The following is a 15348-nucleotide window of genomic DNA, read 5'->3' as shown; positions in this document are numbered from 1 at the left end:
TCTCTAACAATGCTTTCTGCTTTTCATTGTGCCCCTCAAAACATAAGACCTGTACTTTACCACCAAAGAACAAATCCATATGATTGGTTAAACTATAACACCCATATTATATAACAGTTGACACTGTAAACTACATAAGCCCCTATCCCTAAATCCTGATTGGTGTGAAAATGAAGCTATAATTTGGAAGGAATGTTTCTGTCTGACCCTCCTTTTAAAAAAAAATAAGTTTATTTCTTTATTGTCTAATCTTTTTTTACAATCCATACCTTATACACCTTGTCTTATTCATGGTTTCTATTCCTGCACAAACATCATGACCAAGAAGCAAGTTGGGGAGGAAAGGGTTTATTCGGCTTACACTTTCATACTGCTTGCTGTTCATCACCAAGGAAGTCGGGACTGGATCTCAAGCAGGTCAAGAAGCAGGAACTGATGCAGAGGCCACGGAGGGATGTTTCTTTACTGGCTTGCTTCCCCTGGCTTGCTCAGACTGCTCTCTTGTAGAACCCAAGACTACCAGTGCAGAGAGATGGTCCCACCCACAAGGGGCCTTTCCCCTTGATCACAAATTGAGAAAATGTCTTAAAGCTGGATCTCATGGAGACATTTCACAACTGAAGCTCCTTTCTCTGTGATAACTTCAGCTTGTGTCAAGTTGACACAAAACTAGCCAGTACAATTGACACCTTGTCAACCTGACACACAAACACATCACTAGTAATCCTCAACCCTTAGTCTCTTATTCATCCCCAAGATATATACAACTTTGAAAGCCCCACAGACTTTACATATTAAAAGTTCAATCCTTTTAAAATATCCAATATCTTTTAAAATCCAAAGCCTTTTACAATTAAGTCTCTTAAGTATGGAATCCACTAAAATACTTTCATCCTTCAAGAGGGAAAAATATCAGGGCACAGTCACAATCAAAAGTAAAAATTAAACTCCAACTGTCCAAAGTCTCAGATCCAACTCACACGATCTTTTGGACAACTCCAAGGGCTTGGGTCACTTCTCCAACCCTGTCCTTTGTAGCACACAGCTTGTCCTCTAGGCTCCAGATGCCTGTACTTTACTGCTGCTGCTGTTCTTCGTGGTCATTCATGGACCTGTCAACTCCAAAACACTGCATGATCTCTTCAGTACTGGGCCATCAATTTCACCTGAGTCTGCACCTTCACCAGTGGCCTTCCATGGCCTCTCAAAGTGCTGGGCCTTAGCTGCTCTGCATTATCCCTTCATGACTTCAAAACCAGCACCACGTGGGAAAGTCTTACAAACTACCAAGTCCAGCCACAGCACAAGGTACCACCTTGATTATCTCTAGAACACTTCCTCTGTGCTCTCAGAAAACACTTCACAGATGATGCCACTTCAATGATGCTGGTTTCTTCTTAATCACTGCTAATTTCTTAGCTCAAGCTAACCATCATCAATAGTCCCAGTAATGCAAAGTTTTCACTCTACTAGTTCTGGTATCTTGTTAATCACAGCTGATTCTTCAGCCCCAGCTAACTAGAACCACAGAATCTTCACAAAGTAACAATGGCCCTGAAAAGAGGCTTTAATTTTCCTTCTGAAATTTCACAAGCCAGGCCTCCATCTTCTGCACGGCTCTCAACATTATCTTCCAAGCTCCTACACAACATCCCACAGAGTTCTTAACAAAGAATGGATCTTCTAGCCCAAAGTTCCAAAGTCCTTCCACCGTCCTCCCAAAACATGGTCAGTTTGTCACAAAAATACCCCACTTCTGATACCAATTTGTCTTAGTCAGGGTTTCTATTCCTGCATAAACATCATGACCAAGAAGCAGTTGGGGAGGAAAGGGTTTAATCCAGCTCACACTTTCCACATTGATATTTATCACCAAAGGATGTCAGGACTGTAACTCAAGCAAGACCATAAGAAACATGCCTTGTATCCCCTTGATCTCCTTTGTATGATTATTTTCATGATAATGAAGAATTTGAAATATTTAAAGGCTTCCCCATATTGAATGCATTCATGGGTTTCTCATTCATAATGATGAAGATTTGGGAAATCTGATAAGGTTTTACCATATTATATTCCTAAATTTCTTTGCAGTATGGATTGTTTCATTGTGAAGACTCTAGAAATATTCAAAAAGTTTCACTATATTAAATACACTCAGCCTTTTTTCTACATTTTGTTTTCTTTTGTGTCTTTGAATATGACTGACAAGTGAAAGCAATACCGCATGGCTTGTAGACATAGGGTTTCTCACCTCTATGTCTTCTTTTATGTATTTGAAGATTTTAATGCACAAGGCTTTGTTCATATGTTCATTTCATAGGGTTTTTCTCAACTGTGTCTCCTTTTATTTTCTTAGAGACTACTGTGACTTATAAAATGTTTACCACATTGCCTATATTCATAGGGTTTCTATCTAGTGTGTATACTTTTGTGTTGGGAGATGACTCTTATGTACAATTGCTTTCCCTAATTAGTGTTATTCAGAGGATTTCTCTCCACCTCATTGTCTTTACAGATTTGAAGATGAGTGTGATGTAGAAGTGCTTTAAAACATTGCTGATATTCATAGGGTTTCTCTCCTGTATGTGTTTCTTTATATATTTGGAGGCCAATGCTTTGTGAAAAAGGTGTAAAAGCACCATTGCTAACATTCAAAAATCTCTCTCCTATATATACGTGTTCTTTCACGATTTTGTTGATGACTGCTTTTTGAAAAAGTTTAACCACATTCTTTAAAATCAAAACATTTCTCTCAACTATATGTGCTTTTATGTTTGTAAAGTCTATTGTTTTTCGAAAAAGCTTTACCACATTGGTTACATTTAAAAGGTTCCTCTCTGGTATGTGTTCATTTATGTACTTGGAGATCAATCCTTGCTGCAAAGGCTTTATAACATCAGATACCTTGATAGAGTTTCTCTCCTGTATGGTCTTTTCTCTTTAAATGTCACTCCTTCCTGCAAACGCTTTATCACGTTGGTTACATTCATAGGGTTTTTCAGCTGTGTGTGTTTTCGATTATGATATTCAAGACCACTGCTTCCTTCAAAGGGTTTACCACCTTGGTTACATTCATATGGTGTCTCTCCTGTATGTGATCTTTTATGGCATTGGAGACCCCTGCTTCCTGCAAAGCTAGTTACATTCATAGAGTCTCTCTCCTGTATGTGTTTGCTTATGTATTCGGAGATTACTGCTTTGTGCAAAGGCTTTACCACATTGTTTACATTCATATGGTTTCTCTCCTGTATGTGTTCGATTATGGATTTGGAGAGTATAGCTTACTGCAAAGGCTTTACCACATTGTTTACATTCATAGGGTTTCTCTCCTGTATGTGTTCGCTTATGTTTTTGGAGGTCACAACTTTTTGCAAAGGCTTTTCCACATTGGTTACATTCATAGGGTTTCTCTCCTGTATGTGTTCGTTTATGTTTTTGGAGGTCACTACTGCTTGCAAAGGCTTTACCACATTGGTTACATTCATACCGTTTTTCTCCTGCATGTGTTCCCTTATGTATTTGGAGATTATTGCTCTGTGTAAAGGCTTTACCACATTGGTTACATTCATACCGTTTATCTCCTGCATGTGTTCGCTTATGTATTCGGAGATGACTGCTTTGTGCAAAGGCTTTACCACATTGGTTACATTCATAGGGTTTCTCTCCTGTATGTGTTCGTTTATGTTTTTGGAGGTCACTACTGCTTGCAAAGGCTTTACCACATTGGTTACATTCATAGGGTTTCTCTCCTGTATGTGTTCGCTTATGTACTCGAAGATGACTGATTCTTGCAAAGGCTTTACCATATTGGTTACAGTCATAGGGTTTCTCTCCTGTATGTGTTCGCTTATGTATTTGGGGGACATTCCTTGTTCTAAAGTCCTTACCACATTGGTTACAGTCATGGTGTTTCCCTCCAGTATGTTTTATTTGATGCCTTTGTCTACCACTCTCATATGCAAAGGCTTTACCACATTGAATAAACTCAGGGGGTTGCTCTGCAGAACAACTTCTTTCATGCCTGCAAATAAAATTTGCACATGTGAAATTTTTCTTACATTGATTATACTGATGAGTCTTTTTATCTATATGAATTGTTTTAAATTTTGGTTTCATTGAACAGAGCAATCTAATGTTAACATAATATTATTTGTTTACATTCAAAGGAGTTCTACTAAATTATGGATTGTTTTACATCTTCGAGGATACATGAAATGGGAACAGTACTGATTATCTGGCTCACCTTTATAACATACTTTTTCTATAAAAGATTACTCACATATTTGAAAAAAACAGGAAGAAATCACAGTGTTTGCACAATGATTGCATTCACAAATTTTGTTATCATGAGAGTAATACTACATTTGGAATATGAACAAATGCAAAAGAAAAAACATTTCTACTGCCTTAATTCTCATTACTATTTTCAGCAGTTTGAGTTGGTAAATGTCCGCAGTAATGTTCGGAAAAAAATTATTTATAAACTTATAGCACATTTAGAATGTCGCTCAAGGTATTTTATACTGCATATCCTCTAATTGTTCTGGAAAAGTGAAAGGTATGTGGCTTCTTTCAATACCCCAATGCTCACAAGGCTTCTATCCTTCCTAACCTTTGACATCCACATCAAAAGAGAATAACAAGTGAACATTCCACATTACATTCACAGCTGACTTTTTTTTCAACACAGAGATGTGGTACAGAGATTAAGGGTTTTCCACAAAACCATTCTTGAATCTTATGAACTGTTCATCTCACTAAATTTAGCAATGTTATTACAAATATATCATCAAGCTCAGATATACTATGGATTATTTGCTTATTACTAGATTTTAGACATATACTTGTCACCTAATCACTGTGTGTTCCTTTTGCAATAGCTAAGCGATATGAGACTGAAGACACTCGCCCTTGTACAGCATGGCTCTACTAGGCTTGATTTAAACAGTAACATATCTGTTAAGCCATATTTCTCTGTCTTTGAAGTAATGGAATGTCTTGCAAACAATAATTACATACATGCCATAGACATATATGATTTTATGAAATTCAGTAAACATCCATAACTGAAATCAGTGCTTATTGTACCCTATTGGTTTTCTTTACTACTTGTAGCACACGTTAAACTTTCTTCATAGGCATTTTCTCATCAGTTTACAGAGGAAAATTACCTTCCATGACTTCTAGAAGTTTGGAAATGGTCTTCAATTGTATGTTCTTCCCAAATGTAACCTAAACCCAGTACCAGAGAAAGTATGTTACATTATTGGCAATTAAACAATATTTAAGTTACTAATACCATTGAACTTTAAAACCATGAGTGAATGATTCACCATATTCTTCCTCACTCTCAATTGAAATTACCAAAACAAATAACAATAACAAAGAAACAGTTGTGCATACATGTTATAAAGTAAATAAAAAATCACAATATTACCTATAGCTGTGAGATTCCTATAGGTCTCTAGCATCACACCTTTGTAGAGACTCTTCTGAGAAGGATGCAGCAAAGCCCACTCTTCCTGAGTGAAGTTCACATGCACGTCATCATAGGTGACTAAATCCTACAAGATCCCAAATGTGCGTACATTAAAAAAAAATGATACAGACAACAGTGTAAAGGTGTACTTCAAAATGAATATTTGCTGACTACCCTGCCCACCCACGTAGTATTTTTATCCAGTCTTTCACAGTTGGACAACAAAACTTAAGTAAATAAATGATCTCTGGGAACCTGATGCCTTAGTATTAAGATGTTGTGTATGGAACCACGTAGAATGCTGGTAGACCTTCCCCTTTTTTGTCCCCTGAGATCAAATATGCAAGAATTACCTTCAAACTGCAGTTTCCTCTCACCTATCCATGTCACCTGTAGATAGAGAAGACCATTTCCATCTCCCTTTTTCTTCGTGCCACATGTCCCCTTCCCTTCTTAGCCCCCAAGTATGGACAGACACCCCCTTCTCAACCATAGCCAATTCTCCCGAAGACCAAGTAGTCTGTCTAAAGAACAAGTCCACTATCTGTTTTCCTAGACAGGATTCTCATAGTAGCCCACAGAACTGCCACACAATATCAGGGAAAGCTTCCTCTGCCCATTTCCATGTGACCAATTTTCAACTTTTCTTCAATAACTAAGGCAACTACACCAGGAACAATGTGAACTTGACTAATGTTACCTGTGCTAGTATGTGTATAGAAATAAAATAAAATCATATTTCCTGACTCCAATAAAAATAACTCAAAGTCACTGTTATAAATCTGACTCTACAGTTACTACTGATCTGTCTTCCAAACAGAGAGGCCCCATGCTCCAGAGTTCTCTCTGTCATTGTAGATGATCAGAAAGTTGAGCTATTGTTCTATAGCTGTTCATGACCCTTTGTACTTTCAGGCTAAACCAGGCCCACAGGAGTCCATATACAAAACAATGCTGAATGGCAACTTAATGTTTGCTTCCTTCCATATGCATTATGTTCCAATCTGTCCTATCCACCCACCCAGCACCATCAACACCTGACAAACTTCTGCATGTCAGAAGCTCCTTTTGTAGCAAGAATTGAAGTTCTGTGAATCATGCCATTTTGACAATAGGTAACAGAAAGGTAAAAGGAATCTAAGCAAATATTTCTGAAGGATGATCGTGATCAGCTCTTTACTACTAACTTCTAAACTATTTATAAAACTAGTCACACAAAACTGAATACAGAAGGGTCAGGAATTGTAGAAATCAAACCATTACTTTTCCAATGTTGTCTGTCCTATGGCACACCAAAGGCAATGCCTGTATATACACACTGCATAGTGACATTTAAGTTCCATACCTTCCCACTCCCAGGGCTACTGAGCCACCAGCACCCCTGTAAATCCACACTCAGGAAGAGTCAAAGGACAAGGGCATCTGCTATGATCACCACAAGGAACAACAGAACCAAACTCTGATCTACAGTCCATTTAGAACCAGCAGATCAGACGCAAATAGCTCTGCAGACTTGCTCCTCCTGTACTGTCAATGGACATTACTATAATAACCAGGGGATGGCTTGTGGTCTTCCTGGCAGCTTGTAACACATGCATCTGAGGAGAATCCTGTAAAGAACCTGCATGCTACCTTCCCCTAGTGTTCCTGATTGTTAGGCCTGCCCAGAGTCCCTCATTAGCATGGAAAACCCAGCTGAGCCTCAGGGCAACAGCAGCTCCTTTACTGTGGGATCTCAGAGCAAAGGATTTAGACAGCTAAAACCTTCTAAGCTCTGCTGTTTGACCCTACATGCAGACATTGCTGTAGTCTGGAAAATTTACATTTAAAAGAATGTTCTAGACCTGCACACCAAGTAATTTCCATTTTAAAGGCCCAAGGTCCTTTCTTTATATATTCATTTATGCATGCAATACCAACTATAGCCATCTCTACTTCTTATGGGGAATTCCTGCAGCCAACCTGCAATCAAATTCATACATTAACAAAAATTGAAAAGTGAAAGTGGCTATGAATTTTAAACCTAGATGTAGTTAATGGGCGAGAAAAGGGGAAAAAAAGAAGAAATTAAAAAAAAAAGACCATCACTGCTCCTAGGTATATTGCACCTAGGTATATTATACACAAAGTGAGAACATAGCCAGACCCATTTGTACCTAGTAAAATTTAGAGTAGACATGACCTTGGACCTTGTGAAGAGAGCAAGGAGGGGGGAAACAAGAGCCAGGTCAGGAAGATTAATGATAGATGAAAAGGCCAGTTCCCAAATGATTGGATTGCATAAGAAATGGCAGCTGGGAGATTGGCTATCCTACTCCTGGGTTAGATGGTGAGGTATGCCAGCAATATGCTGTAACAGGCAGGGACTGTGATCTCAATTGTCATTGCTCTAATTTGGGAAATGCCACAAGATGACCAGTATGGAATTTTACTGATTGTGTAAAATTGATTACTTGACTCCTCATGGTGAATGTCAACCACTGCCAAAGCAGAAAGGCCTCACCTACCTCATTCCTCCTCCTTTTCTGTGCTGCAAGTAGACCAGCTTCAAAGTTGGTCAGTGACCTCAACCTTATACCTGTTCCTCTTTATTTGTAATCCCCTAATTTGTAACCCTGTAACCCAGGGAGGTTAGACAACACTCATTCCCTGGTGTCTTTTGTCTCACTGATCAGTCAGAACCCAGCCTGAAAGCAGTTGTAGGACTGTTTTCCAAGCCCTGGGCAGCAGAGCCTGGAAGAGGAGTTCAAAGCAAGTTTTAACTACATGACAGAAAGAAAGTAGGAGCTACAGGAGATGTTTCTCTAAACAGACAGATGTGAAATCTCTTTAAAAATAGGAATGAAATTCTTAATTTGGGGGAAATATTGGAGAATAGAAACACGTAAGACGTCAAATCACCTATGCATAATGAAAATGAAATTCAGAAAAGTAATACCAAAATTTAATATTTAAAAAGATCAATATAATTGAAAAAATATATTCCTGTACAGATTTGAAAAAGATTAGGCCCTTCCTGGTAGAAGAAATGGCATTAATAAGATAGCATTTGACCTTGCCCCTATGTGCTTTCTTAACTACTGAGACCTATAATGTGACACACACAGTTACAAGTAATGGCATGTGTTTTACATTTTTGAGCTCACTTAAATATGTCACCCAAGGATTGCACATGTTTATCTAATACAGATCCTGAAATGGGAATTCATTACTAACTGGTTCTAGCTAACCTGCCCAAATTGAACACCCACCAATCAGATTTTACTAAACTATATCCATAAATTAATACAATCTGTGAAGTTATCAAATTATTCTCACTGCCCTAATCAGGTCCTTCTCCATAACAGTGACCCCTGCAGCATACTCCCCTTTCCTTTGGTCTGTGACCTAGCTCTTGTCTGCACTGTTTTACCTGACAGTGTACACAGTAAGCTGTTCCTCTGGTTCTCATCCTGCCAAGTATATTTCTCCACACACAAGCCCCTGCCACAAAGGTTTTGTCCAGATGCAGGCTTATAATAAAGTTACTCAGAGGCCACAGCCTGGTCCAAAAGGAGAGACTAAGTCCACAAGGGACCTCACAGGTGGCCCCATCTGTCTGGCTGATGCTTACCATCCTGGCTCTGGGAAGACCTATTACACAGGCATCCTTTGCTAAGATGCTTGCTCACCCCACTTTGTTGGAGATGAAGTTGCACTTACCATGTCTGAAGTTCTAAGCTTGCCTGAGCTAACCTCACAGCACTCAGTAAAAATAATAAGAACCGATTCCACAGAAAATCTGAGAGCAGCTGAGTTACACAGAGAAACTTGCAGGCTTAGTACCTGGAAGAGTCACCTCCTCTTCTGCCTGGCAACTCCATGTGGAGGTTTTGATTGGCCATTGAGTCTTGAGTGACATGAGGACCATGCTTAGGGTCAGAGTGTCTGTAGGGACACAGCACAATGGTTCGAGCCTGGGCCAATCCTTTTCCATATCTGCAGATTTCCAGTTCAGTAGCACTAGTGTGTCTCGCCAATAGCCTACCTGTCTGATCCTCTGCCAAGTCCTTGGGAGGGGCTAAGATTCCTGATCCCTGCTGCTCACCTGCCTGCCCCTCCACCTTTCTGGTCAGTGACCCTGGGTTCACTGCTTTGAAAGTTTGGAGCTTACCTGAGCCCCAAATCCAGCACTCAGGAGGCATTTCCCCTTCTTCCTCCTGGAATCAAGCTGGATAGCTTGCATACTTCATCAATCAGCTGACACTGGAGTTACCAAACTGTCCACAGGTGGTCAGTGCCAGAATATTAGCAACTAAAGAGGGATTTTAGGACACAAGATTTTGTTTTGTGGCTTCAGGCTGGGTTCAGGTAAATTGCAAGTACTTTCTACCTAATGGCTATGAGACAAGGCTCAGAGCAAAGCAGGACACATGTCACTGAGGAGCACTCAGTGCATTAATCAGAACAATTGTCCTCACTGGGTTGGTAAAACAAACATAACAACAAACCCACACCTATATAAGTAAAATATATCACTGTACTGATTTGAAAAAGATCAGGCCCTTCTTGGTAGAAGGAATGGCATTAATAAGATAGTGTTTGACCTTGCCCCTAAGTGCTTTGTTAACTACTGGTGTCTACAATGTGACACACATAGCTACAGATAATGTCACCTGTTTAATATTTGTGGGCTCACTTAAATATGTCACCCAAGGATTGCACATATCTCATAACACAGATCCTAAAATGGGAATTCATTACCCACTGGTTCAAGCTAGCCTGCCCAAATGAAAGACCCACGAATCTAGTTTTATATACATCCATGCATAATTAATACAATCAGTGAAATAACAAAATCATTCTCACTGCCCTAATCAGGCCCTTCTCCATAAGAGTGACCCCTGCAGCATACTCACCTTTCCTCTGGTCTGTGACCTAGCTCTTGTCAGCACTGTTTTACCTGACAGTGTACACAGTAAGCTGTTCCTCTGGTTCTCATCCTGCCAAGTGTATTTCCACACACAAGCCCCTGCCACAAAGGTTTTTTGCAGTACAGTCTTATAATAAAGTTACTCAGAGGCCACAGGCTGGTCCAAAAGGAGAGACTAGGTCCACAAAAGACCTCACAGGTGGCCCCATCTGTCTGGCTGATGCTTACCATCCTGGCTCTGGGAAGACCTATTACACAGGCATCCTTTGCTAAGATGCTAGCTCCTCCTCTTTGTGGGACATGACACTGCACTTACCATGTGTGAAGTTCTGAGCTTGCTTGAGCTAAATTCACAGTATCCAGCGAAGACACTAAGAACAGATCACACAGAAACACTGAGATCAGCTGAGTTACACAGAGAAACTTGCAGGCTTGGTACCCGGAAGTCACTGCCTCTTCTAACTGGCACGAACCATGTGGAGGTTCTGATTGGCTATTGAATCTTGAGTGACATGAGCAACACCCTTAGGGTTAGAGTTTGCTGAAGGGACACAATATAGTGTTTCCAGCCTGGGCCAATCCTTTTCCATATCTGCAGATTTCCAGTTCAGTAGCACCAATGTGTCTCCTCCAATGGCCTACCTGTCTGTTCTCCCGCCAAGCCCTTGGGAGGGGCTAAGACTCCTGATCCCTGCTGCTTACCTGCCTGCCTCTCCACCTTTCTGGTCAGTGACCCTGGGTTCACTGCTTTGGAGCTTGCCTGAGCTCCAATGACAGGACTCAGGAGGCAATTTCCCTTCTTCCTCCTGGAATCAAGCTGGATAGCTTGCATACCCCATTAATCAGCTGACACTGGAGTTACCAAACTGTCCACAGGTGGTCAGTGCCAGAATATTAGCAACTGAAGAGGGATTTTTGGACACAAACTTTGTTTTGTGGCTTCAGGCTGGGTTCAGGTAAATTGCAAGTACTTTCCACCTAATGGCTATGACACAAGGCTCAGAGCAAAGCAGGACACATGTCAGACACTGTGGAGCACTCTTGTTAATCAGCACATTGTCCTCAGTGGGTTGGTAAAACAAACATAACAACAACAAACCCACACCTATATTGGGAAAAATATATCACTGTACTGATTTGAAAAAGATCAGGCCTTTCTTGGTAGAAGGAATGGCATTAATAAGATAGTGTTTGACCTTGTTCCTATGTGCTTTGTTAACTACTGAGATCTATAATGTGACACACACAGCTACAGCTAATGGCATGTGTTTTCCATTTCTGATACATTCTATCTATATAGTACAGATCCTAAAAAAGAAATTCATTATCACTGGCTCAAGCTAACCTGCACAAACTAAGCACCCACCAATCTAGTTTTATTTAATCACATGCATTATTTAATACATGCTGTTAAATTACAAAATTATTAACCCTGCCTGACTCTTATCCTTCTCTAGAATGGTGACACCTGGAGCAGATTCTCTCATGGTTTTATCTATGATCAAGCTATCTCCCGCCCTGTTTCACATGACAGAGATAACAGTAAACCATTGCTCCCGTTCTTATCTAAAGGTGGAAGAAATGGAGGGTTCATTATATGACTCAAATGAGCAATTATAAAACACTTTTTTGCTACATTCTTTAACTCAAGAATTTAGGAATTTATATCAAGAGGATATATATTTTATATTTATATAAATATTATATATTTATATCAAGGCTATTGTCCTGGGGAGCAGCAGACCAGGATCAAGGCTACCTGAGTCAAAATAGCTTGTCTTAGAAACATCTCTATATGGGGAAGAAGAGACAGCTCTCCCCGAACTAACATCTCATCCTTGAAAAAATCTCTCTATATACAACTAAAATATTAATTAGGAAAAATTTCTTAATGACAGCATGGATTCAGCTGTGGCTAATGCTCAAAGACCAGGCAGGCAAAAACAGGTTTTGGATTCCACACATGCTCTCACCCATAAGTTTCTTTCCTGTTCAGTCCCCTGGTTATTTTGAACAATTTTAATATGGACTGGAGATTACAAGTCCTACTTAAGACTGCTAGGATATTTACACAGCAAAGACCCCCAGAATCACTTATTAAGTGCCTCAGAGCCCTGAAATAACAAGCCATTTCTCAGAGATGGGTTCCTGAGTTGGAGGTCGCAGGAGATGAGAAAAATAGCAAAAGTAGAAGGTAGAATTTACAACAGCTGCAGTGGGGAGAGCTTACACAAGCTATGTCTTATGCCAAGTAAAATTTTTAAGAGTAGCATCAGCCGGGCGTGGTGGCGCACGCCTTTAACCCCAGCACTTGGGAGGCAGAGGCAGGCGGATTTCTGAGATCGAGGCCAGCCTGGTCGACAGAGTGAGTTCCAGGACAGCCAGGGCAACACAGAGAAACCCTGTCTCAAAAAAAAAAGTAGAGTAGCATCTTGTATCCTACTTACAGGATAAGTGGAAAGAAATGGAGACCTCTATGAAGTTTGCAGAAGCTAGAATACACTGGGACAAATTCAGGAGAAGTCTAATAAAACAACCCTGCACAAGGGAACTCAAGTATCTAAACAAAACATTACTGACCAAGCCCCCAGTGCACTTGGGGACCCTACTCAGTGCAGGGTGGCACAGAATTACTGCATGGCCCAGCAGAGGGGGAGGTGGAGTTGACTGGCACTGCAGAAGCGGGTTTGCAACTTCCCCTCCCTGCCTGCATTCCTTTGTATTTGCTGGAACCCTCGCACCAAGGCTGGCAAGAGATCTCCGTGGAAAACCTTTGGTACCCAAGTCCACAAGCTACTAGGGCTACTGAGCTTCCCACATCCCCATTAATCCACACTCAGGAAGGGGCAAAGGACAAGGGCCTCTGCTATGATCACCACATGGACCAACAGAACCACAGTCCTTGGAACCAGCAGATCTGACTCAGATAACTCAGTAAACTTGCTCCTCCTGGCCTGGCAAAGGAGACAATTACAATCACCATGACATGGCTTTTGGCCTTCTTCACAGTTTGCAACAGATGGCTCTGAAGAGACTCCCATAAAGAACCCCAAGCTACCTTCCACTAGGGTTCCTGATAGAGAGGCATGGACAGAGTCCCTCATTAGCCTGGAAAAAACAGCTGGGACTCAGACAACAGCAGCTCCTCCACTGTAAGATCACAGAGCAAATGATTCAGGCAGCTGAAGCTTTCCTGGCTCAGCAATTCCGCCACAGTTGCAGACAGAGCTCTAGTCTGGGAAATTTGCATTCACTAGAATTTTCCAGACTCCACTTATTTTCCTTTTTAAAGGCACAGAGCCTTTCTTTGCAATTAAAGAACATTATTAAATTATACAGGCAATGTCCAGTGCAGCCATCTCTGCTTCCTACTTGGGAAGCCCTGCAGCCAAACTGCAATCAAATTCACACAGTAAAAAAAATTAAAAAGAAAACCTCCCGCCAGAACGCCATCCTGTGCTCCAGCCCCGGACCTGACCAAGGATGCTCGCTCGCGTGGGAACCATTCAGTGGCCCCTATCCCCCAACTTCTCCTCCCTTTGGCCCCGAAGCCAGTGCCACCCCGGGGACCCCATTCTGTCCTAAGCTCTTCCAGGGTATCCAGCGTGGGATGCTGGAGACTGGGAACCTGGTGCCTAGAGCTGCCCTTGTCCACCACCCACCGAGTTGGGTCCGTGCCTTCACATGGCCAGACAGCCAACCGGGGCCATGTGGAGAGCATCCTGCAGTCCTCCCGCTCTTGCCTGCCCAGGGCAATGGAACTCTGGCCAGAAGCGAGTTCTCTCCCACTCCCCTCTTTTCCCCACACTGACGGCACCTCAGGAGATGACCTGGCACTTACCATGTTTGGAGTTCTGAGCTTGACTAACCTCCTCTCACAACTCCCAGTAGAGTCATGCAGAACACATCACACAGAAACTCCCGTGACTGCTGAGTTACAAAAGGAGCTTGCAAGCTTGACCTGGAAGAGCCGCCTCCTCTTCTGACTGGCAGGTCCATGTGGAGGTTCTGATTGGCTATTGAGTCTTGAGTGACATGAGCACCACCCTTAGGGTTAGAGTATGTTAAAGAGACATGGCATAGAGGTTCCAGCTTTGGCCAAACCTTTTCCAGATCTGCAGATTTGAAGTTCATTAGCACAAGTGCCTCTCATCCAATTGCTTACCTGTCTGTCCTCCCATCAAGCCCCTGGGAGAACGTAAGACTTCACATCCCTGCTATTCAACTGCCTGCTTCTACCCCCATGTGGGCAGTAACTCTATGCTTCCCTGCTTTACAAATTTGGAGCTTGCTTAAGCTCCAATCACAGCACTCAGAAGATATTTCCACTTCTTCCTCCTGGATTCAAGTTGGATGGCTCTCACAGTCAATAAATCAGATTACAATGGAGTTAAATCTGTCCCAAATGTGGAAATGTGCCCAGAATATTAACAATTAAGAAAGATTTTAGAAAGCAATATTTGTTTGGTGCCTTTAGGCTGGGTTCAGCTACACTGCAAGGACTGGTCACCTGGTGTTTCTGAGACAAGCCTCAGAGCAAAGCAGGAAACAACAACCACAAACCCACAGCTGTGCTATCAAAGATTCTCCTGATGAACAGAACTGATAGAATGAATCTCTATTATATAGTTAATGCATTTATTAGAATGACTCACAGGATGCCATTCAACCAGTCCAAAAATGGCTGTCTACACATTTAAAATTTCCAATAGTGGTTCAGTTCATGTGGCTTGACGTCTCAACTAGTCTTCATTATATACCTTAATTTTCAAAATTATGCACTACTGCCAAAAATAAAACAAAAAAACAAACAAACACACACAATAACAACAACAACAACAACAAAAAGTTGTTAGAAAGAGGTAGGGCATTAAGGCAAAGAGATAGAGCTACCATCTTCAATGTCCTTTATATATGTAGGCTGACACCATAAGCTGTTGCCTAGATCCAAGGTGGA

At 41.3% G+C, this 15348-nt stretch overlaps 1 protein-coding gene across 5 annotated transcripts; it reads right to left on the bottom strand.

The window, feature by feature from the left end:
* Window positions 1-208: 208 nt before the first annotated feature.
* On the bottom strand, window positions 209-14459 carry Gm14322 (predicted gene 14322). Of its 5 annotated transcripts, XM_011239954.3 has the most exons (7): window positions 14233-14459; window positions 10708-10762; window positions 9305-9406; window positions 5833-5869; window positions 5438-5564; window positions 5172-5232; window positions 209-4021 (listed from the first exon to the last, which is right to left on the bottom strand). In XM_011239954.3, the coding sequence occupies exons 5-7, from the start codon at window positions 5469-5471 to the stop codon at window positions 3136-3138; spliced, it is 981 nt and encodes a 326-aa protein (XP_011238256.1). In that variant the 5' UTR covers window positions 5472-5564; window positions 5833-5869; window positions 9305-9406; window positions 10708-10762; window positions 14233-14459; the 3' UTR covers window positions 209-3135. The 5 variants fall into 5 exon arrangements, with proteins under 5 accessions (XP_011238256.1, XP_011238257.1, XP_011238254.1 ...); XM_011239955.3 differs by lacking the exon at window positions 5833-5869; NM_001324422.1 differs by lacking the exon at window positions 9305-9406 and having other exon boundaries at window positions 333-4021; window positions 14233-14320.
* Window positions 14460-15348: the final 889 nt, after the last annotated feature.

This window comes from Mus musculus, chromosome 2 (genome assembly GCF_000001635.26).
Source record: "Mus musculus strain C57BL/6J chromosome 2, GRCm38.p6 C57BL/6J".
Taxonomy (NCBI): Eukaryota; Metazoa; Chordata; class Mammalia; order Rodentia; family Muridae; genus Mus; species Mus musculus.
This window is presented reverse-complemented; position numbering and strand designations above follow the sequence as displayed.